This window comes from Hyperolius riggenbachi, chromosome 7 (assembly GCF_040937935.1).
Source record: "Hyperolius riggenbachi isolate aHypRig1 chromosome 7, aHypRig1.pri, whole genome shotgun sequence".
In the NCBI taxonomy this organism is placed as follows: domain Eukaryota; kingdom Metazoa; phylum Chordata; class Amphibia; order Anura; family Hyperoliidae; genus Hyperolius; species Hyperolius riggenbachi.
In genome coordinates, this window is record NC_090652.1 from 7,570,826 (window position 1) to 7,595,749 (window position 24,924).

General features: G+C 48.3%; 1 protein-coding gene across 4 annotated transcripts in view; it reads right to left on the reverse strand.

The window, feature by feature from the left end:
- Positions 1-5,329: 5,329 nt before the first annotated feature.
- Positions 5,330-24,924, reverse strand: part of SREBF1 (sterol regulatory element binding transcription factor 1) — a 61,350-nt gene continuing 41,755 nt past the window's right edge. For 2 of the 4 annotated variants that reach the window (XM_068243542.1, XM_068243544.1), the window contains exons 12-19: positions 22,988-23,156; positions 22,618-22,726; positions 20,641-20,750; positions 20,340-20,472; positions 18,496-18,658; positions 16,354-16,545; positions 13,608-13,719; positions 5,330-9,509 (exon numbers count right to left, since the gene is read on the reverse strand). In XM_068243542.1, the coding sequence (XP_068099643.1) occupies positions 9,286-9,509; positions 13,608-13,719; positions 16,354-16,545; positions 18,496-18,658; positions 20,340-20,472; positions 20,641-20,750; positions 22,618-22,726; positions 22,988-23,156 (1,212 nt within the window). In that variant the 3' untranslated portion in view covers positions 5,330-9,285. Of the gene's footprint in view, positions 9,510-11,840; positions 12,378-13,607; positions 13,720-16,353; positions 16,546-18,495; positions 18,659-20,339; positions 20,473-20,640; positions 20,751-22,617; positions 22,727-22,987; positions 23,157-24,924 lie in introns of those variants that run through there. The other 2 variants (XM_068243543.1, XM_068243545.1) reach the window with 2 other exon arrangements.

Consider the following 24,924-nt stretch of genomic DNA (forward strand, 5'->3'; position numbering starts at 1 on the left):
ATTTCCTCTGCCAACTTTGTCCTGCTCCATGCTACAGACCACCCTCTGCTCACTTTTTCCCTATCAATGCTCCCTTCCATCTTCTCTGCCCACTTCCTCCTCCTCCTCCATGCTTCAGACAATCTTCTTTACCTTCTCCCTCCCTCTCATTCTAGCACTAATTCCTAGTGGTTAGTAAAGAGTTTGCCTTAAGTATAGCCTGGTGCAAACATCCAATTCTGATTACCCAATGATTGGTAAATTATCACTTCCATGTAGTATGGGAGCTTACCTATACAATATGTTCATAGCATTCAAAATCTGTTCACCCTCATACTACATGGCAGTGGTAAAGTTGGTCAGTGATTGGCCAATCAAAATGGGATATGTCCACTCGGCTTAAAGAAAACCTTAAATGGGGGTGAAAAAAAAAAGGTTTCACTTACCTGGGGCTTCCACCGGCCCCCTGCGGGCATCCTGGACACGCGTTATGCAGGCAGACAGTTTCGTTACTTTGTCTGCGCTGCCCTGGCCTCACGATTCCTCAATCGCGCATGCGCGGGGTGAGATTTCTTATACTGTGCATGCGCAGGACAGCCATGGCGATGGGAGTGCGATTGAGAACACGTGTGGAAAGGGCTGCGCAGGCGCAGTGGCCCTGACTGGCTGCAGGGGACAGGAGGATCGGTTTATCCTGGCGCGAGCATAGGACATCTGCATGGGTCGGTTGGAAGCCCTATGTAAGTGAAACTGTTGTGTTTTTTTTTCACCGCCAGTTAAGGTTCCCTTTAAGGATGCATTCACGTATCCAATTTTAACACTTGCATATAGCATGAGGTGCCACAGATACTATGAACAGATTGTGTAGCTGAGCCTCGTACTACATGGAAGCACAACTGATGCATGGATATGCAGCCGGACTGCCAGGCAACTGGTATTGTTGAAAAGGAAATTAAAAATGGCGGTCTCCATATCCTTCTCTTTAGGTGTGCTTTAAACTGTCAGGTTTCCGTGTTCCCATCCTGTGGATTCAGTAAGTCTCCCTCCTCAGCAACAGTCTCGATATGTCTGTACCTTCAAATTCTCCAGTAGCCTGGTCACATGGAGCTTTACCTGGATGCACAACCGGATGCGCTGGAGTGGAGAAGGAAGGCGGGGCATGATCTGTCACGTGGGTGGGGAGAGGGGTGGAGCCAGCCACAGGTCCAGCTCTGGGTGACCAGGCTGTTGGTCAGACTTATTCAGAGGTTGCAATGAAAGAGGCTACACGATACTCGCGTACTCAGGTGACTGATGGCGCCATTAGGACAGCGTTCCCCAACTCTCTCCTCCGAGCCCTCCCACACTGCATGGTTTGCAGGAAGCCACATCTATTTAACAGGTGGGGTGTTTCAGAAGCCCTGACTAACCACCTCTGTAAATGTCCACAAAGCCTTAGAGGGCCCTGAAGATGGAGTTGGGGGAACACTGAACTGAAAGTTGTACGCTTGTTGGGTCCCGAGGTCCGGACTGGGTAACCATGTCCTACAAAACCTGCACTGTTGCCGGGCTGGGAAATACCGACCTAGAGTGATGTGCTTACATTTAACTGTCGGGCATAAAATGAAAAATCTATTTATTTTTATCTGGTAAACAAGTAATAAGGATGCTAACCAGGCAATCCAAAAGTTACACATCACTATTACTTTTCTTGTTGATAAATGATCATTCCCCAGTTTACCTGACTCTTATGGTTCACGCAAAACTTGGTACACAAAAAGGAAGTTGCAGGGCATGCTGGGTTGTCCTTTTTTTTGCTTCTCTACTTCCCCTCAGACATAACTAATGCAGCCTGATTGGCTGAAGCTTCTTTCCCTCCTGTTTTCCCCTCCCACACCTCTGTTCCTCTCTGATTGGATAATATTTCTCATGCTGAGACAATGCACTTTCTATAGTGGAGGGCCGGCAATGCATTCACAATCAGGCAGAGAAGAGTAAGGGAGGAAATGACATCAGGATTGGCTTCAAAATAGCCACAGTTAAAATGGGAAATGCTAAGAAGGATTTTCTCTTTTTTTACTTTAGAAAAATTACTAAAATCAAAATGTGGACAGTGCAATACATATGTTATGTAAGTAGAGCCAATATTTATCTGCTTATATATGTGTTTTTTTTTTCTGAGATAGTATGGCTGACAGCTCCAAGTACCACAATCACGATAAATTGTAAAATTTAAACTACGTGAAAACACAAATAAAAAGTACATTCCTTCCAGAGTAAAACGTACTATAAATTACTTTTCTCCTACATTGCGTTTACGTACAGTAGATAGTAGAAATCTGCCAAGTTTTGGGGACTCTCAGACTTTTCTTTGTATAGGTCCTTTCCAGGGAGTGCATTTGTAATGAGTAAATGAAACACTGGGAATCCCCCATGAAGAGATGGACTATTCAAAAACCTCTCAGTTCCGTCAGATTTCTATTACCTTCTGTAAGTGACAGCAACATAGGAGAGAAGTAATTTATGGCTCATTTTACTCTTGAAGAAGCATACTTATTTGTATGTGTTTACGTGTATTTTAAATGGGACAATAGTGGTCTTTTAAACTTTCATAATTACAGGGTCCTTTTAAACTATAACCCCTGTTGAACATTTGTTGTTGTTGTTTTTTTTCATACTGGACGGCAAGAAGGGTTGGAACCTCTGTCAGGTTTTATTGCTGTCTAGGTTGCCATACTTTGTTTATAACTTGTCTCTTTTAAATGGGGGTCTAGACAGCACTAAAACATTTTTAATTATTTCTCCCTGAGTTCCTAATGGACAGATTGTTCTCCCTTTCTGTTCTCAGCTGCAACAGTCTTTCTTGACAGGAAACAGAAAACCTGAACAGAAACACTAAAACCTCACAGCATGTCTTAAACCTTACTTTTTAACAGGAAAATACAAGTTTTGTCTGTTGTCCAAGGGAAAGTTATAATGCAATTTGTAGTAATGACTCCCTAAAAAAAATGCAGCCCTTCTTGCAGCCACACTGAGTATAACACAGTAAGTGAGAATGTCCATTTGGTTTGCTCTGCTAGGAGTACAGAGGGAGGCGGCCCTCCTGTGTGAGTGAGTCTGCAGTGTGTTATTTGATCTTGCTGCTTTCAAGCTATATGTCAGAGCAGCAGCTGTGATATGAACCAATACAAAACTCCCCAGTGCTGCTTGTAGCCTGCCACCTGCTGGATGAAAGCGGTAAATGTGAAATTCCTATGCAATAACTCCTGCTAATCAGACCAGAATTTTTATGACGTTTATGAATGTTATCGGTTCTTAGATGTCCATGTAACATGTATATTTGTCACAGGCTTCTGATTCTAGTAAAGTGGCATTTTTAATCATTTATTTTGTTTTAGATGAAGAAAGAGAAGTCACACTTCTGAGTTGTCACCAGAACAGCTGTCCCCCACTGGAACAATATTCCCCACTCCCTTTGAGCTGCATACACACAGCAGACATTCATCGCCTAACACGATCGCTCATTTTGGGCGGGGCTGAATCACCCACAAGGCAGCCTAGATCATCGGTTAAAGTGAACCTCCATCTACTCAGCAGCACTGAAAAGGCTTAGTGTTTCTTTAACAGTTTCACAGCATCAGAACTTTGTTTTTCATACCCAAGCCTCATTTTTAGCTGCACAGAAGCTAAGCTCCGCCCCATAAAAGAAAACTGCCTGGGCATTTTTCCTCTGATGCTGTGCAAAGCAGATTTCTGATATTGTTGTTCTGGTTGCCTAGCAGCTGGGAGGGGTGATCAGCACACAGGACAGTTGGAACTCTCATGCTCCCTGTCACCTCCTTTCAACCAAAAAGATGGCTGCCCCATGAAATCACAAACATTTGCCTGTTCTTTTAAAACAGGGTGGGTAAGAGATTATATTACCTATCTATTTTAATTAACATAACTAATGTAACTTAAGGACAATACGTTTGTTTAGGCTGAAATTCCCCTTTAAGGGCCTTGCTGAGACCTTCTTTGAGCCTCTGTGTCACCTTCCCTTACCGAAACAGCAAGGCCTCATGTTGCCTTAACCCTCCTAGCGGTATTCCCGAATGTGGCTTGGGTTTAATAGCACGTGCCAAAAGCGGTAACCCTGAGCCACACTCGGAGATACCAGCGAGCGGGGCATGTGCAGAGAGCTCACCTCTCCAAGATCCGTCCACATGGTCTTCGTCATCTAATCCTAGGCGGAGCATCTCTATGCTGAGAGCACATCACATGATGGCAGATGGCGCTCTCACCATAGAGAGAGCGGATAGGAGGAGATGACTAAGACTGGTCGTACCTGCCTGCCGGATCCTGGGGAGGTGAGTTTTATATCGCTCCACTGCACACACAACATAGAGCGTCATCTCGCTACCTATACTGGGGGGGGGGGGGACAACACACACTCTGACTACCTATACTCTGTGGCCTTTCTAGCTGCCTATACTGTCTTTAGAAAGCACGCCCCCCTCCCACCTCCAATCTACATTGACAGCACGGAAGTTGAAAGAGTAGCTTGCGTTGGAAGGCCAATACCACCACCACCCAGAGGAAAGCCCAGCAGAGACTATTCTTGCTCCTCCAACTGAGGAAGTTTGGTATGGCCCAAGAACTTCTGACGAGTTTCTACTCCTCCACAATTGAATGTGTCCTCTGTTCTTCCATGCTGGTCTGGTATGCTGGCTCTTCTGCCAGCGACAGATACAAACTACAGAGGGTCATCAGATCAGTGGAGAGGGTCTTCGGGAAACCACTTCCCCCTCTAGACCCTCTCTACATCTCCTGACTGCGATCCCTCAATCCCAGACCACCGCTTCTTCAGTTGGGCCAGAGGTTTTGATCCATCTCCACCAGGACCTCAAGGCATAGGAACAGCTTTTTTCTCTCGACTGTCAAACTCCTGAACTCCTTTCACACGCTCCCCACTACAGTATTTCTGGATACTCTTCTCCTCATACTTAAAGGCCTGTATGTGCCAAGTTCCGGACACGACCCAGTCATGCCTGGTGAATAAAAAAATCAATCTGCTGCTCTGATTAGTTTAGTATTTCTAAACGTAAAGCAGGAAACCTCTTCTCAATTAGAAATAGTGAAATAATCACACCACCAGGAAGGGTAATCACCCTCTTATTTTGGGTGACAGTCTAGCAGTGCCTGTACTGGCATCCCCCAGACTCAGCTCCTCCCGCCTCCCCCCTATAGCTGAGCAATAGTATTGCTACTATATTTCCGCTCTGTGGCTCATAGCAAGACTCCTCCCCCTCCGCAGATGGATAACTGTACCCGTGTTTATAATCCCCCCCCCTTTTCTTTTTAGAAGAGGGGGGAAAAAAGGCAGAGTCAGTTTGAAAAGCAAAACTACTTTATTTTTTCCTTATATAAGAAAATTATAAATATATCTTAATAAATCTTCTGTACAAAACAAACACTTGGGAAGCTAAGAAAATATGATCTGGAGCAGTCATACAATCAGAAGAGTCCAGGATTCTATATCTCAGCTGTTTCTGTCTGTTCACAAGGCGTGGCGGCGGCCATCTTGAGAGCCCCACCTACATCACTGGATATTCTGAGCACCAATCAGGCGGTGCTGCTGTGCCATCCAGCTCACAAAATGGCTGCCATAACGTAAAGAGCAGTGTTCCCTCCCCCCGGCAACCATCCCCAGGGCAATGATATTACTCACAGTACAACCCAGTCATGTTCAGTTCCCCGCCTCGCAGTATTATACGGCCTGGGAACTGGAAAATGGCAACATGTGATTTAGGCATTTCTATGACAGGTTCTCTTTGCCAGGGCCACCGACCGTAATTCATTTATGTTTAAAGAAAAGATTTACGTTTAAAGACAACCCTGTCCCTAATAACCAAAATAGCTCTGCGCCTTAAAGCCGAACCCCACACAGACAGATAATGAAATATACATCTGTTTTGTATTTCTTTAACGGACAACTGAACAGAGAGGGATACAGGGGCTGCCATGTTTATTTCAATACCAGTTGCCTGGCAGTCCTGCTGATCCTGTGCCTCGAATACTTTCATAGCCCCTGAACAAGCATGCAGAAGATCAGATGTTGCTGACATTGTCAGATCTGACAAGATTAGCTGCATGCTTGTTTCTGGTGCGATTCAGCCACTTCTGCAGCCAAACAGACCAGCAGGACTGCCAGGCAACTGGTATTGCTTATAAGGAAATAAACATGGCAGCCTCCATACTCTTCTCACTTCAGTTGCCCTTTAACATCATTAAAGAGGCCCTGTAGTGACATATAGTAGAATGCAGTCAATTATTCAGAATACCAACTTTTATAATGTCTCAGCTTCAGAAACACTTCCTATATCTATATATTGCGGTATATTGGTATGTAGCCTCCACCCTCCCAGTGATAATTAGCCTAGGCTCTTTAGCTATGCAGAATTCCCCTCCCCCGGAGCATTATGAGAGACCAGGTATATATTGTACTGGCTTCAGAACTCTCGGTAAAGAAACATTCCACAGTGATGCACCTGACAGGACTAAAGAGGTCTCCTCCTGTGATAAATTCCAGGATGTAAATCAGGGAGAGGAAAGATTTTACAATGGGCAAACACCAATAAAATTATCTATAAATGAATCTTGTAAAAAAAAAAAAAAAATAGCAATTTTATTCATTGTTATTTTCACTACAGGTCCTCTTGTTTCATGGTGGTTTCTCCAAGGTCTCAAATGTTATCTATTCCCTCCCCTGCAGACTCCCGACACCTGCATGTACCGGCTGCTGAACCTACGACACAGGTGCCAGACTGGTGGCTACACCGCACAGCATTATGGGAGCTATGTATCTGGAGAGTAGTGGGCTGTCCCTCCCCTGCAGACTCCCGCCATCTGCTGAACCTACGACACAGGTGCCAGACTGGTGGCTACACCGCACAGCATTATGGGAGCTATGTATCTGGGGAGTAGTGGGCTGTTCCTCCCCTGCAGAGTCCCGACACCTGCGTGTACCGGCTGCTGAACCTACGACACAGGTGCCAGACTGGTGGCTACACCGCACAGCATTATGGGAGCTATGTATCTGGAGAGTAGGGGGCTGTTCCTCGCGAGCCAGAGCTCTACAACGCAAACCAGAGATCTAGAGATGGCTAAATGAGAGGCTAACAATTTTGGCTTGCATACAATCTTGTTTGGGGGCCCTGGGGCATTTGCCTAGTTTGTCCCTATGGTAGAACCAGCCCTGACTCTCAGTGATTTTCCAGCTACATCCTCAGTATCAGCTGAGCCCGTCAATCTTACACATAACAGAACTGACAGCGCTGCTTGTAACACAAGGATTATCTGCTGTCACATGACTAAAGCACTTCCTTCCTTGGTGACACCAGCAGCCTCTGCCATCACATGACTAAAGCACTTCCTTCCCCGGTGACACCAGCAGCCTCTGCCGCCACATGACTAAAGCACTTCCTTCCCCGGTGACACCAGCAGCCTCTGCCGTCACATGACTAAAGCACTTCCTTCCCCGGTGACACCAGCAGCCTCTGCCGCCACATGACTAAAGCACTTCCTTCCTTGGTGACACCAGCAGCCTCTGCCGTCACATGACTAAAGCACTTCCTTCCCCGGTGACACCAGCAGCCTCTGCTATCACATGACTAAAGTACTTCCTTCCCCGGTGACATCAGCAGCCTCTGCCATCACATGACTAAAGCACTTCCTTCCTTGGTGACACCAGCAGCCTCTGCTATCACATGACTAAAGCACTTCCTTCCCCGGTGACATCAGCAGCCTCTGCCATCACATGACTAAAGCACTTCCTTCCTTGGTGACACCAGCAGCCTCTGCCATCACATGACTAAAGCACTTCCCCGGTGACATCAGCAGCCTCTGCCATCACATGACTAAAGCACTTCCTTCCTTGGTGACACCAGCAGCCTCTGCCATCACATGACTAAAGCACATCCTTCCCCGGTGACACCAGCAGCCTCTGCCGTCACATGACTAAAGCACTTCCTTCCCCGGTGACACCAGCAGCCTCTGCCGTCACATGACTAAAGCACTTCCTTCCCCGGTGACACCAGCAGCCTCTGCCGTCACATGACTAAAGCACTTCCTTCCCCGGTGACACCAGCAGCCTCTGCCGTCACATGACTAAAGCACTTCCTTCCCCGGTGACACCAGCAGCCTCTGCCATCACATGACTAAAGTACTTCCTTCCTTGGCGACACCAGCAGCCTCTGCCGTCACATGACTAAAGCACTTCCTTCCCCGGTGACACCAGCAGCCTCTGCCATCACATGACTAAAGCACTTCCTTCCCCGGTGACACCAGCAGCCTCTGCCGTCACATGACTAAAGCACTTCCTTCCCCGGTGAAACCAGCAGCCTCTGCCATCACATGACTAAAGCACTTCCTTCCCCGGTGACACCAGCAGCCTCTGCCATCACATGACTAAAGCACTTCCTTCCCCGGTGAAACCAGCAGCCTCTGCCATCACATGACTAAAGCACTTTCTTCCTTGGTGACACCAGCAGCCTCTGCCGCCACATGACTAAAGCACTTCCTTCCTTGGTGACACCAGCAGCCTCTGCCGTCACATGACTAAAGCACTTCCTTCCTTGGTGACACCAGCAGCCTCTGCCGTCACATGACTAAAGCACTTCCTTACCCGGTGACACCAGCAGCCTCTGCCATCACATGACCAAAGCACATCCTTCCCCAGTGACACCAGCAGCCTCTGCCGTCACATGACTAAAGTACTTCCTTCCTTGGTGACACCAGCAGCCTCTGCCGTCACATGACTAAAGCACTTCCTTCCCCGGTGACACCAGCAGCCTCTGCCATCACATGACTAAAGCACTTCCTTCCCCGGTGACACCAGCAGCCTCTGCCGTCACATGACTAAAGCACTTCCTTCCCCGGTGAAACCAGCAGCCTCTGCCATCACATGACTAAAGCACTTCCTTCCCCGGTGACACCAGCAGCCTCTGCCATCACATGACTAAAGCACTTCCTTCCCCGGTGAAACCAGCAGCCTCTGCCGTCCCATGACTAAAGCACTTCCTTCCTTGGTGACACCAGCAGCCTCTGCCATCACATGACCAAAGCACATCCTTCCCCGGTGACACCAGCAGCCTCTGCTAGACAATTGCACTGTTGAGTTGGAGCTGTGGAATAATAAACAGCCATTTAAACATGGCCAGAACACATTTTACAAACATTATATACTGGTTTCCTGTAAATACTGAAAAGCAGATTTTAGCTTTTGGATGATTATCAGACACTTTGCAACACAATCCATTTGGCAAGCATTCCAGCTATAAGGTCTTCCTAACTGGAGGTAACTGCAGTGCCACTGCCCAGTGTCAGTATAAACTGCTGGCAGTCCTGTAGAGTCCGCTTGTCTCCGAGCTTCTCCAGTGTCCGGGCGGCTTCGGCCAACATGCCCACTCTCTGCCCAGGAGCGGACAGGAAGGATGGGGGCAGATAGCGGCAGGCCAGGAGGAGGGCTTCCGCATGTTCCCGGGTGGTAAGACCGGCTTCTCGGGTGCCTGCTGGGGACACAGAGGCTCAGAATATTCCACCTTATGATCATAAACATCTCTAAAGTCAGAAGAGTCCATAAAGCAACGCCAACAACTTCTGACACAGTTTATTCTAGCCAAACACAAGGATCCAACCAAGAATCCACCGTTAGAAGACCACCCGGGGTCTCGTGATCAAGGTCAGGTGTTCACAACAACTATTGGTTGGTTACCGTCCATTAATAATGGATATTTTTGCAATTCTCATAGAGCACTGACGTGAGCAGATTACCTTGACAAGGAGACCCCGGGTGGTCTTCAGAAGTTGGATTTACTTGTTCTGTTTGGATAGAATAAAATTGATGTCTGAAGATGAATAAGGTGCTGCCTTTGCTTGATAGACTCTGTTCAAAAGGGACAGTGACACCTGTCCCACCATTGGCCATTTTAGATGGCTTTTTCCCTCACTTCCTGTTGCCAGGACCCCATGCTTTGTAATTTTTTCATGAAAATTGGTGGTCCCGGGGACTGGAAAGCAGCAACAAGCGATAAAAATTAGTCAAGGATTCCAACATTCCCCCCACTGTATAGAAAAAAAAATGTATATTTGTGGTTTTGTGCGCCACCCTGAGGGATTTCGCCACTTCCTTTCTGGACAGGAAGTGTTGATAATTCTCACAGATGGGGGCAAAGAAAAGCAATACAAATCTACATGATGTTCTAACCCCTTTACCATACTGCTGTAAACTATTTATATCTGGAATTGTGTCTTAAAGGGGAACAGAAGTAAGAGGTATACGGAGGCTGCAATATTTATTTCCTTTTAATCTATACCAGTTTCCCGGAAGCCCTGCTGGTCTATTTCTCTGCAGTAGTATCTGAATAACACCAGAAACAAGCATGCAGCTAGTCTTGTCAGATCTGACTTTAACCACTTTGTCCTCCTTGACGTATAAAAACGTCAAGGAGGACATGTGCGCTCCCGCGCGCTCCCGCGGCCGATCGAGCACGTGCACTCCCAGCCGCGGATTCGTTAGCCCAGAAATCAATGAATCGGGCCATGGTGCCCGATTCCTCTCCCCCGCAGAAAAAGCGACAGCTTCTCTCAGGAGTTAGAAAAAGCGAAGCTTCAATGTCCCTCTAAGCCTACATTGTACGCTTAGAGGGACGTCATGTAAACAAACTCAAAAAAGTAAAACTACATTTAAAAGTTAAAAAAAAATACACATATATTTCCTCAAATCAAACACTACTTACATCCCACCCTCCCAAAAATTCCCACATAAAATGTTTAATAAAATTAAAAAAAAACACAAGTATTTACCTAAGAGTCTAAACTTTCTATGTAAAGATGAAATATTTCTATTTTTTTTATAAGCTTGTAAATAGTGATGGATGCAAAACGGAAAAAAATGCTCTTTTATTTCCAAATAAAATATTGGTCGCCATACATTGTGATAGGGACATAATTTAAACGGTGAAATAACCGGGACAAATGGGCAAATACAATACGTGGGTTTTAATTATGGAGGCATGTATTATTTTAAAACTATAATGGCCGAAAACTGAGAAATAATGAATTTTTTTAGTTTTTTTTCTTATTCTTACTGTTAAAATGCATTTACAGTAAGGTATCTCTTAGCAAAATGTACCCCCCCCCCCCCCCCCCCAAAGAAAGCCTAATTGGTGGCGGAAAAAACAAGATATAGATCAGTTAATTGTGATAAGTAGTGATAAAGTTATAGGCTAATGAATGGGAGGTGAACATTGCTCGGATGCATAAAGTGAAAACGACTGAGGGCTGAAGTGGTTAAATCTGAAACACCTGATCTGCTGCATGCTTGTTCAGGGGCTATGGCTACTAGTATTAGAGGCAGAGGATCAGCAGGGCTGCCAGGCAACTGGTATTGCTTAAAAGGAAATAAACATGGCAGCCTCCATATACCTCTCTCTTCAGTTCCCCATTAAAGGTCTGATAAGGAGGCTTGAAAAGGTGAGCGTGGAGGAGCTTACTCCTTACACTCTTTGCCACGGTAGAACGTCTTTTGGGTTTAAGTCTGATACAATCAGATTATGTTCAGGAATACATCCAGGTCACCCTGAGAGCTGAATGTTTCCTCCCCTAACCCAGCCACCGCAGTCTTCTTCCCTCAGCCCATCCTCCAGGACCCCAGAAGTCTTCCTTCTTTCCCACCCCCCAGTCATCTTCCTTCCTCCCTCCCTTAACCCACCCACCAGCCGTCTTCCTTCCTGTATCAACAGCCCCTCCTCCCCCACAGTCTTCCTTTTGGTTTCATTCATACAGGCAGTGGCTTGTGGTGGGAAGACACCATGACAACAGAGAGAGGCAGATGAAGTCGGTTTCTTAAATTAAAGATTATTTAATAGAAAGAACAAACAATGATATATTTACAAGCATTTTCTGCCAGTAGTCACTAAACAGAGCAGCAAAGCATTGCCTACAGTCGCACCACCATCGGGGGCGTCGCTTCTCCAAGTTCAGTCATAGCGGGACTAGCGCGAGGCTGGACCTCTACAAACAGCTGCCACTGCAGCGAGGAGGGGGCAAGTGGGGACCCATCCATGGTCTGATATGAAAAGCTTGGACTCCTTACAAGAAAACGGACAAGACTCCCCCTTTCCTACATTCCTGAGAACTCGTCTCGTTATACGCTTCTGAGGTGGGCCGGAGGTGAAAAGACCAGTTCCATCTTCTCTGCTAGGTAACGCGGAGCAGCCATCCCCAAGTCTTCCCGAGTAGAGCCCGTGTGCGCCTTTCTGAGCATGTACCAAGAAGAAGAATGAGGAGATGAGGTCTCTCTACGAATGCCACCACTCATGGTTACTGGCAGGGCATGGTCGGGAGGGTCACGCTGCAACTGACCAACCGAGCAATATCTGCGAATAAAACAGAGGCAGCTTCAGTATGGACTGCTAAGACATCTCATCTAATCATTCTTCTACTCATCCATGCCAAGATCTAGCCGTGAAGACGTCACTCAACCAACAATGAACTATGGCCAACATCCGCATGCATCGGCCTCTACAAGAACTTGATGATGTGTCCTGAAACCCAACAGGTGAATAGCCAGTTTTATTGAGAACAGAGCTTCCCAACCCTGTTCCCAAGTACAACCAAGTACATGCTTTGCAGAAAACCCACTAACATACACAGGTGAGGTAATTAGTGTCTCAGCAGAGCTGATTAACTACCTCTGTGGATTTCCATAAAACATGCACTGCTGGGGGCACTTATGGACAGAGTTGGGAATCCCTGATTTAGAGGACCAATATGAAAAATGGCCAATGCACCACTGACTAGACACCATCAGGACCAGAACCACCATTCTGATATTTTATTTTCTACAAACACAACAAAAATACAGCTGCGTTCCAAAGGAAAGCCACTGTATTGTAGTTTTCAAACTGTGCTGCCATATTAGTTTCCACCAGAAGGTGGCATTGCAGGCAACATCTGTAAATCTGAGGACCTGGAAAAATCTGCATCAACTTATACTGAATAGCAGCTTGATGGCAGGGACGATTTTAGGTCAAATGTATCTCTGGACAACAGTGGACGTACATTTTCATACTCTCTAACAGTAAACATGGGACACTGACTTGTGGGGCCCCTAAGAAGTTTGGTGTTTGACCCTAAGGAAGGATCGGCCCTGTTTGATGGCCATTTCTGCTGTAGAGGATTCCACCACTGGTTAAGAAAGAGAATCTTTAATTAATATGAAAAATGATGCTTGAAGTTTCTTTACAAAAATCTGAATTACAGAGGGAGTCTTAGAGTCACGCCGAGAGCCAAAAACTCCGGCTAACGAATCCCATCTCGTCTATAATTCAGGCTAATTATACACACACGAGATGTGATCAGCCTCTGTCTGTTCCCGTGCTTCCCACACAAGGTCACCACCATGGCACACAATCGCACAGCGCACCATCCTCACCACCCCCCAGCCGCCTCCCTAAACCCAATAACAGGACGGGCTCTGGCAGAGGTGGCAGCTGGCCAGGCACGCCTTCAGGAATGCGGAGGAGGTTTTGGCTATCGGTCTCTACAGATTTCTGTCATGTGGGCACACGAAGCACAAGCTGGTACAAACGCACGGGCTTGCTCACCTTCCTTACTCGACGGGGCGACTCGCCTGCGCAGGCTCCGGTCCAACAGCTGATGCGTCCGTGTCGGGCTAGCTCCAGCCATTAGCCGTGCTGTGGCCTCATGGAGGAACACCTGCAGAGACAAACACAACTACATTTACATGTCTCCATTTACACAGTTGTATCATTTTGTTTCTTCTTTTTTTTTTTTACCAACTAATCTTAGCAGAATTTACCCCTGAGCAAGTCTCACACACAACTAGAGTTGGGCCGAACGGTTCGCCGGCGAACCTGGTTCGCGCGAACCTAGGTGGTTCGCGTGCGGGTACCGCACGCGAACTTTATTGCGGAAAAGTTCGCCCCATTGCGGTTCGCCCCATAATGCACTGAGGGTCAACTTTGACCCTCTACATCACAGTCAGCAGGCCCAGTGTAGCCAATTAGGCTACACTAGCCCCTGGAGCCCCACCCCCCCTTATATAGGCAGGCAGCGGCGGCCGTGGCCACTCGTGTGCCTGCATTAGTTAGAGTAGGGCGAGCTACTGCAGTCTCTCATAGGGAAAGATTAGTTAGCCTTAGCTTGTCCCTGGCTGCATACCTGTTCATTGATCCTGCCACTGCATACCTGTTCATTGATCCTGCCACTGCATACCTGTTCATTGATCCTGCCACTGCATACCTGTTCAGTGATCCTGCCACTGCATACCTGTTCAGTGATCCTGCCACTGCATACCTGTTCATTGATCCTGCCACTGCATACCTGTTCATTGATCCTGCCACTGCATACCTGTTCATTGATCCTGCCACTGCATACCTGTTCATTGATCCTGCCACTGCATACCTGTTCATTGATCCTGCCACTGCATACCTGTTCATTGATCCTGCCACTGCATACCTGTTCAGTGATCCTGCCACTGCATACCTGTTCATTGATCCTGCCACTGCATACCTGTTCTGTGAACCCACCACTGCATACCTGTTCTGTTCAGTGGACCCGCCACTGTATACCTGTTTAGTGAACCCGCCACTGCATACCTGTTCTGTTCAGTGGACCCGCCACTGTATACCTGTTCAGTGGACCCGCCACTGCATACCTGTTCTGTTCAGTGAACCCGCCACTGCATACCTGTTCTGTTCAGTGGAGTTTGGTGTGTCAGTGTGAAGCAGTACCTTAATTACACTCCCTGATTGATGTATACACATGCAAGATGTTTTAAAGCACTTTAGGCCTGTCATTTAGCATTCAATGTGATTTCTGCCCTTAAAACGCTGCTTTGCGTCAAATCCAGATTTTTCCCGGTGACTTTTGGCGTGTATCCCACTCCGCCATGCCCCCCTCCAGGTGTTAGACCCCTTGAAACATCTTTTCCATCACTTTTGTGGCCAGCATAATTTTTTTTTTTTTTCAAAGTTCGCATCCCCATTGAAGTCTATTGCGGTTCGCGAACTTTAACGCGAACCGAACCTTCCGCGAAAGTTCGCGAACCCGGTTCGCGAACCTAAAATCGGAGGTTCGGCCCAACTCTACACACAACTTGACCTCCAGAATCCTCCCCTGAGCAAACACATAGCTCTTTACAGTATCCGCCCCTGAACAAGTCTCACACACAACCTGACCTCCAAAATCCTCCCCTGAGCAAGTCTCACAAACAGTTGTGCCTCTGAAATCCTCCCCTGAGCAAGACACATACATACATACATACTGTAGTTGTCTACAGAATCCTCTCCTGAGCAATTATCATATATGTGTCCCCATAACACCCCCTCTCTCACACAGCTCTGTCTCCAGAACCCTCCACTGAGGAAGTCTCCCACCCAGCTGTCTCCAGAATCCTCACCTGAGAAAGTTTCACACACCCCTCTGTATACAGAATCCTACCCTAAGAAAGTCTACTACACACAGCTCTGCCTCCAGAAGCCTCCCCTTAGCAAGTCTCACACCCAGCTGTCTCCTGAATCCTCCCCTGAGGAAACCTCACACACAGCTCTGTCTCCAAACTCCTCCCCTGAGGAATTCTCACACACAGCTCTGTCGCCAGAATCCTCCCCTGAGGATGTCTCACACACAGCTTTGTCTCCAGAATCCTCCCCTGAGGAAACCTCACACACAGCTCTGTCTCCAGAAACCTCCCCCGAGGAAGTCTCACACCCAGCTCTGCCTCCAGAATCCACCCCTGAGGAAACCTCACACACAGCTCTGTCTCCAGAATCCTCCCCTGAGGAAACCTCACACACAGCTCTGTCGCCAGAATCCTCCCCTGAGGATGTCTCACACACAGCTTTGTCTCCAGAATCCTCCCCTGAGGAAACCTCACACACAGCTCTGTCTCCAGAAACCTCCCCCGAGGAAGTCTCACACACAGCTCTGCCTCCAGAATCCACCCCTGAGGAAACCTCACACACAGCTCTGTCTTCAGAAACCTCCCCTGAGGAAGTCTCACACACACACCTGTGCCTCTAGAATGCACCCCTGAGGAAGTCTCACACACAGCTCTGTTTCAAACTCCTCCCTTGAGGAAACTCCACACACAGCTCTGTCTCCATAATCCTCCCCTGAGGAAACCTCACACACAGCTCTGTCTCCAGACTCCACCCCTGAGGAAGTCTCACACACAGCTCTGCCTCCAGGATCCTCCCCTGAGGAAACCTCACACACAGCTCTGTCTCCAGGATTCTCCCCTGAGGAAACCTCACACACAGCTCTGTCTATGGAATGCTTCCCCAGGCACATACAAGCTCATACCAGGTAATAACAGCAGGCACTTACCCTGCGCATGGCTGAGCGGAAGGATTGTGCTAATCGTCGCAGACAGCTCAGGTCCTGCTGGAACCCCCTGAGCTCCTGGGGAGAGGCCGGGTGTGTGAGGCTTGGCGGTTGCCCTGCGCCGTTCTGCTGCTGCTGCTGCCAGATGTTTGTCCTGGTCACCAGGAGAAGGTCACACATGAGAAGCTGCACCGCCTGGAGGAAGAGAAAGTGGTCATTATTCAGGTGAGGCAGGCGGGGGGCCCAGCCAGCGATAAAGACGAAAAAGAGCCTCTACTAATTACGCCACAGTGATAGCCGCTCGGAGACACAGCGTATCATGTACGCCCAGAGTCCCAATCAATAGTCCCATTATCTCTCCCCAGTGAGTCATGTCAATAAATCATTACCTCACATCAGCGGCCATTTTGTATGCAAAGTCACGTTCACTGAATGAGGAGTAAAATACAGAGAGGTAAATTATGAGGACGGGGGGAGAGGTGGAGCTATCGGGTTCCGGATCTCTGAGAAGTGGCTCCAGGCAGACATAAAGCAGCTTCTCTATCTCTCTGCAAGGTTAAAGAAGGATTATTTATGATTTCCTATCAGAGTGGCTCCTGCTTGTGCCGATTCAGGTTTAGTGTTGTGACGTGCGGGGCAAGAATTTCTATTAGCAAAACTAATGCTGATATGTTGTCTAAAGCTAAGTAAACACCTCAGATAAATGTTAATTTACTATCAGTACAGGCACAGAATAGCAACTTATACTGTACGTACTGGAGGCAACAGAGATCAGCACACGCTGCAGCTAGTTTACTATCAGTACAGGCACAGAGTAACAGCTTATCCTGTACGTACTGGAGGCAACAGAGATCAGCACACGCTGCAGCTAGTTTACTATCAGTACAGGCACAGAATAACAGCTTATACTGTACATACTGGAGGCAGCAGAGACCAGCACACACTGCAGCTAGTTTACTATCAGTACAGGCACAGAATATCAGCTTATACTGTACGTACTGGAGGCAACAGAGATCAGCACACGCTGCAGCTAGTTTACTATCAGTACAGGCACAGAATAACAGCTTATACTGTACATACTGGAGGCAGCAGAGACCAGCACACACTGCAGCTAGTTTACTATCAGGACAGGCACAGAGTAACAGTCTATAATGTGCATACTGGAGGCAGCAGAGATCAGCACACGCTGCAGTTAGGTTACTATCAGTACAGGCACAGAGTAACAGCTTATGCTGTACATACTGGAGGCAGCAGAGACCAGCACACACTGCAGTTAGGTTACTATCAGTACAGGCACAGAGTAACAGCTTATACTGTACATACTGGAGGCAGCAGAGACCAGCACACACTGCAGCTAGTTTACTATCATTATAGGCACAGAATATCAGCTTATACTGTACATACTGGAGGTAGCAGAGACCAGCACATGCTGCAGATAGTTTACTATCAGTACAGGCACAGAGTAACAGCTTATACTGTACATACTGGAGGCAGCAGAGACCAGCACACACTGCAGCTAGTTTACTATCAGTATAGGCACAGAATATCAGCTTATACTGTACAGACTGGAGGTAGCAGAGACCAGCACATGCTGCAGATAGTTTACTATCAGTACAGGCACAGAGTAACAGCTTATACTGTACATACGCATAAGACATTTTATGCACAGTTTGGTATCAATAAACAGAATGTGGCCAGCCGATCCAATCATTTGATGGAATCTGCTAGAAAGAGAGACCAGGCTGTGTGCATGCTGAAATCTATCACAAATCTATGCAAAATGTGTGCAGGGATCTGATGAGATAATGATCTGAGAGGCATCGATCTGTTGACCCCACTGACCAGTGTATGGCCAGCCTAACGCATTGAGAATGTAGCATTGCTTTACCAGTCCAGATGCATGCAGTGCTGAGTTTGTCTCTCTTGCCTGAATGTGTCCTGTACTCTGTAGCTCACCTCTTTGGCTCAGGGACCCCAGTAGAAGGACAGTTGCTGCCTCTGTATTGCACTGCAGACACATTGCACACAGGGAATGCAAAATGCAATGCAACTACAATGCACCACAGCCACAGCAGAGGAGACGCTGCCACACTGCCACCTGCTGGCTGAAAGAGAGAAAGACATGCTATGCACAGTTCCATTCACCTTGTCTATGTTGGCGTTGCAGGAGGGGCTGGAGTTCAGGCTGTCTCGCAGGTAATTGCCGGCCTTCTCGCACTGACTCAGGCTCACCTGACTGCTGTCCTGCTTCCCCAGCAGAGTCCGCACCGCCTTAAAGGCATACAGCGCAGCTTTGGGCAGTGGGTTCCTAGGCAGAAGGAAATCATGTTATAAAAGTGATGCTTAAAGGGTTAATTATACAGAAGTGAACTAAGAATGGTTTATAAATAGCACCCTGGTCAATTATTATTGATTTATAAAGCGCCAACATATTCTGGGGCGCTGTACAAAGTAAGAAACAAACATGGTGTACAAAATAATACAGACAATGGCTTCCATTCATCAAAGGCTGTTCGATAAAAAAAATAAGTTGGCATAATACAATATTCGGTATTTTAGTCTTTTTTTTTGATAATTCATCAAGATTTTCGCACGGTAGAAGTTTGGTAATTTACCAAAACCCACGGCTTCAAGTCACACAAACCTGCTCAGTAACAGCAGAAGAGTGCGGAGTGTGTCTGTGTTACATGCTGTTCTGTGCAGCGATGGCATTACAATAGTAAGAGGCATCCCTGCATACCTCTAGAATGTATGTTTGTTATTCTGCCTCTGCTTGCTCTGAATCTGTCCATTAGTCTTTCTTAACATTTTATGTTATTGCCACAGTTTAGATTAACGTCCAAGAGACATTCAACATGCCATGCTTAGGTGATTTCCCCACTAGCTCCTCCACATCTCCATACAGGAACCTAAACGGTTAAACATCTGAAGGGCTGCAGTGGAAACTTCTTTTTGTGCTTGGCTCTCTGCTGCCTGAGGGGGGGGAAGACTTAGAGACTCCTGTTCCTCTCCAGAAGCTATCGCATCCTATCAGAGGGACGGGCAGGAGACAGAGGCTGTTGCTATTGGCAAGCTGATTTTCGACACTTCAGAACTGCCATTAACTACTCTACGACCGCTCCACACCAATAGGCGTGGCTGCAGCGGCAGCCCCGGGACCGCCTAACGCCAATTGGTGTCAATGTCAAGTCCTGGGGCCAGCTAATGCAGATCTCATTAGCATCTCCTGCTTGGGGGGGGGGCGGAGCTCAGGAGACTGTTAGATGGCGAAACCACCGCCTTTCTAGTAAGTACAGCGCTGCGATCTGCAGTAGCGCTGTACTGGGGACACCCTTGTGACACGGCTGTTCCCCTGTCACACAGGAGAGCGACTGGCAGCCGATTGCTGTGATAGGCTGGCTGCGGGAGGGCGGGTTGGTAAAAGTAAAGCAAAAATATGTTTATTTAAAATAAAAATAAAAGAACAAATATTTGGCAAAAAAATAAACATCTGAGGGGTAATCAGACCCCACCAACAGAAAGCTCTGTTGGTGGGGAGAAAGGGGGGGGGGGATCACTTGTGTGTGTGCTGTGTTGTGCAGCCCTGCAGCTTGGCCTTAAAGCTGCAGTGGCCCATTTCAGTAAAAATGGCCTGGTCTTTAGTGGGGTTCAGCACTGTGGTCATCAAGTGGTTAATCACTGCACGTTTATGGGCTTTACCGAATACTGTAATCTTCATGAATTGACATTAACGGACATGTGTTGAGGTTATTACCGCACCAGTCGGTATTTTACCTCACTGCTCGGTCATTTCTGCTTGCCAGGCAGTATCTGCCTTGATGAATCGACATTTTACAAAATGCTCCGAAAAATCTGCAGTTCTCATCATTACCAAATGCGGTCATGCTTGATGAATTGAAGCCAGTGGTATACACCAATATACATATGGAATTAAACCATTAGAGTCTAGTCCACCGGTCATCAGATTACCCACAATCCCCCTGACTCACTCTGTGGCGTGAAGCGATTTCGGCATGTATTCCACCAGCGGGTAGAGGCGTTGGGCAGCTTCGTCGTCCCCCTGAAGCCAGTTAATAGCCACGATGATGATGGAAGCCCACCACTTGGCCACGGGATCTGTTCCTGTACGGAAAACATGAGCAAGGGGGGGGTCACATGACACAAGATGGTTACAATACCCAGACAGAGGAGAGGGGGCCCTGTACAGGGCGGTGCAAACACTTCAAGGACTTGCCTGAGCCCCTTGCTACGTTTATAAAAACGCATGTAACGGTGAACGGAGGTACCCACCTGTGACGGCGGCCATGCTGGAACTGATGGAGAAGGTGTGGTTTGGCACCGCGGCGGCGTCGGAGCATCCGTTCAGAAGCTGCAGATACTCCAGAGCATCAGAGAATTCCCTGGAGGGAGAGAGAAGAGAGTCTGATGATCATGTGACAGTGGGGGTAGGTGGGTGTCCCTTGGAAGAAAGGAGAAGAGTCTGGTGATCATGTGACGCGGGGGGGGGGGGGGATTCCCTAGAGGAAGAGAGAAGAGAGTCTGATGATCATGTGACAGTGGGGGTAGGTGGGTGTCCCTTGGAAGAAAGGAGAAGAGTCTGGTGCTCATGTGACGCGGGAGGGGGGGGGGGGGGGATTCCCTAGAGGAAGAGAGAAGAGGGTCTGATGATCATGTGACAGTGGGGGTAGGTGGGTGTCCCTTGGAAGAAAGGAGAAGAGTCTGGTGATCATGTGACGCGGGAGGGGGGGGGGATTCCCTAGAGGAAGAGAGAAGAGGGTCTGATGATCATATGACAGTGGGGGTGGGTGTCCCTTGGAAGAAAGGAGAAGAGTCTTGTGATCATGTGACGCGGGAAGGGGGGGAGCCTAGAGGAAGAAACAAGAGAGTCTGATGATCATGTGACGTCGGGGGATTCCCTAGAGGAAGAGAGTCCGATGATCATGTGATGGTGGGGGGGGAGGGGAATTCCCTGGAGGAAGAGAGAAGAGAGTCAAATTATCTCTTCTCACAGTGGCTATAGCAGGCAAATTAAACCCAAAACTAGAGAAATACAGACACATGGAGAGAAACATTCCCAGGTTTGCAGTCAGAGTAGGAGGAGAAATTAGAGGAGAGTGAGGTGAAGAGGTCATCATTGGGGAAAAGCAGCTTGTTGTGCTGTGTGAGGAGTCTGACAGTGAGAGAGGAGGGGGGAGGCAGGAAAGCATCATTGGGGAAAAGCAGCTTGTTGTGCTGTGTGAGGAGGAGTCTGACAGTGAGTGAGGAGGGGGAGGCAGGAGAGCAGCATTGGGGAAACGCAGCTTGTTGTGCTGTGTGAGGAGTCTGACAGTGAGTGAGGAGGGAGGCAGGAGAGCATCATTGGGGAAAAGCAGCTTGTTGTGCTGTGTGAGGAGGAGTCTGACAGTGAGTGAGGAGGGGGAGGCAGGAGAGCATCATTGGGGAAAAGCAGCTTGTTGTGCTGTGTGAGGAGTCTGACAATGAGTAAGGAGGGGGAGGCAGGAGAGCATCATTGGGGAAAAGCAGCTTGCTGTGCTGTGTGAGGAGCCTGACAGTGAGTGAGGAGGGGGGAGGCAGGAGCAGAAGGGAGGAGGTGGCACTGCTGTCCTGACTGAGGAGGAATGGAGTGGCTGAGGATGAGCAGTTTGTCACAGACTCACAGCCAGCCAGTGTGTTATTGTGTTGAGCTGCAGCATGTCATGTCTCAGGTTGTTGCATACGCTCCCTTGGTGACTGAGAACATTAAATGAAGCAGAGTAAATTGTCGGGGGCTGTGCAATCACTCCAAATTGGGAGGGGTGTGTTTGGGGGGGCCGCATCCTCTCAAGATTGCCTCAGGAGGCAAAAAGTCTAGAACCGGCCCTGGTGGGAAACAGCGGCTCTTCCAACTGCCAAGCAAGCAGCATCTCCCTCTGTGCATAGAACTCTCAGCAACAAACATTCCCTAGAGATCACCTGACAGGACTATAGATGTAACCACCAGTGATAAATGTCAAAATGTAAATCAGGGAGAGTAAAGATTTTACAATGGGCAAACACTGAATAATAATCAATAAATGTATTAATTATGTTATTTTCACTACAGTCCCTCTATAAGCCACTATAGGACTGCCCATCAGGTGACCCATTCAGCCAATGCGGAGCCAGCAGATAGAGACAATATAGAAATAGGCACCTATGATAAGCGCTGAACCAGCACGAGCTCCCATTATTTCAGTTTGGCCAATACGTTTATCTCTGATGAGAAAAATGACAAGACAGAAGCCTCACCTCTCTCCCTCCGTCACCGGCTTCCCATGCTCCGGCTCCGCCACGCAGTACAGCGCCTTCTCCAGGAGGTGTTCACGGAAAGCTTGCGTCACTTGTGCCAGGGGGTCCACTGTAATCACATGACACAATGTCACTATAGTGACACTCACAGCCTGACCCAATGTACTGTCACTGCAATTACTATAGACATGCTGAACCCACAGAGCAACTGTCCTGTCTCTGCGCACACAGAGCAGACAGCATGACTCATCAGAAAGGGGGAGGGGCAAAAGAGGGAGTTGTCAGTGGAAAGCCTTATTTTGAGGATACAGTTGTAACAAAGTTATTATATAAGGCACACCATCCTCAATATAGGAGGTGTTAGACGTACCTGCGCTGCCGGCCGTACTGTAGAGGGTATCCCGAGGGGAACTCCTCAGACTCCAGTCCCCGTCTACAAAGAAGCGGTGCCCCAGAGGATGGCAGAGCCACTGCATAGCGGCCGGGATGGTCACACTCTGCGCCAGGCAGACCTGCCGCGCGCTGCACAGAAAGAAACGCTGCGGAGAGAGAGGGGGATAGTGTCAATCGTATTCTAGAAATATCGCGCAGATATAATTGGTGGGACTCTGATTTGATTGGGATGTGAAGATTAAAGGGAGGCTCCGGAGCCACAGAACTAACACAACCTGCCAGAGCCAAGGGCCACGGAATTAATGCAACGTGCCAATGTCCAGAGCCATGGAACTAATGCACCGTGCCAATGTCCAGAGCCACGGGACTAATGCAAAGTGCCAATGTCCAGAGCCACTGAACTAATGCAAAGTGCCAATGTCCAGAGCCACGGAACTAATGCAACGTGCCAATGTCCAGAGCCACGGGACTAATGCAACGTGCCAATGCCCAGAGCCACGGGACTAATGCAAAGTGCCAATGTCCAGAGCCACGGGACTAACGCAAAGTGCCAATGTCCAGAGCCACTGAACTAATGCAAAGTGCCAATGTCCAGAGCCACGGAACTAATGCAACGTGCCAATGTCCAGAGCCACGGGACTAATACAAAGTGCCAATGTCCAGAGCCACGGGACTAATGCAACGTGCCAATGCCCAGAGCCACGAGACTAATGCAACGTGCCAATGTCCAGAGCCACGGGACTAATGCAAAGTGCCAATGTCCAGAGCCACTGAACTAATGCAACGTGCCAATGCCCAGAGCCTCGGAACTAATGCAAAGTGCCAATGTCCAGAGCCACTGAACTAATGCAAAGTGCCAATGTCCAGAGCCACTGAACTAATGCACCGTGCCAATGTCCAGAGCCACGGGACTAATGCAAAGTGCCAATGTCCAGAGCCACGGAACTAATGCACCGTGCCAATGTCCAGAGCCACGGGACTAATGCAAAGTGCCAATGTCCAGAGCCACTGAACTAATGCAACGTGCCAATGCCCAGAGCCACGGAACTAATGCAACGTGCCAATGCCCAGAGCCACAGGACTAATGCAACGTGCCAATGTCCAGAGCCACGGAACTAATGCACCGTGCCAATGTCCAGAGCCACGGAACTAATGCGTCGTGCCAATGCCCAGAGCCACAGGACTAATGCAACGTGCCAATGTCCAGAGCCACGGAACTAATGCACCGTGCCAATGTCCAGAGCCACGGAACTAATGCACCGTGCCAATGTCCAGAGCCACGGAACTAATGCAACGTGCCAATGTCCAGAGCCACTGAACTAATGCAAAGTGCCAATGTCCAGAGCCACGGAACTAATGCAACGTGCCAATGTCCAGAGCCACTGAACTAATGCAAAGTGCCAATGTCCAGAGCCACGGAACTAATGCAACGTGCCAATGTCCAGAGCCACAGAACTAATGCAAAGTGCCAATGTCCAGAGCCACGGAACTAATGCAACGTGCCAATGCCCAGAGCCACGGAACTAATGCAACGTGCCAATGCCCAGAGCCATGGAACTAATGCAACGTATCAATACCCAGAGCCACAGAACTAATGCAAAGTGCCAATGCCCAGAGCCACGGAACTAATGCAACGTGCCAATGCCCAGAGCCACGGAACTAATGCAACGTGCCAATGTTCAGAGCCACGGAACTAATGCAACGTGCCAATGCCCAGAGCCATGGAACTAATGCAACGTGCCAATGTCCAGAGCCACGGAACTAATGCAACGTGCCAATGTACAGAGCCACGGAACTAACGCAACGTGCCAATGACCAGAGCCACGGGACTAATGCAACATGCCAATGACCAGAGCCACGGGACTAATGCAACGTGCCAATGCCCAGAGCCACAGAACTAATGAAATGTACCAA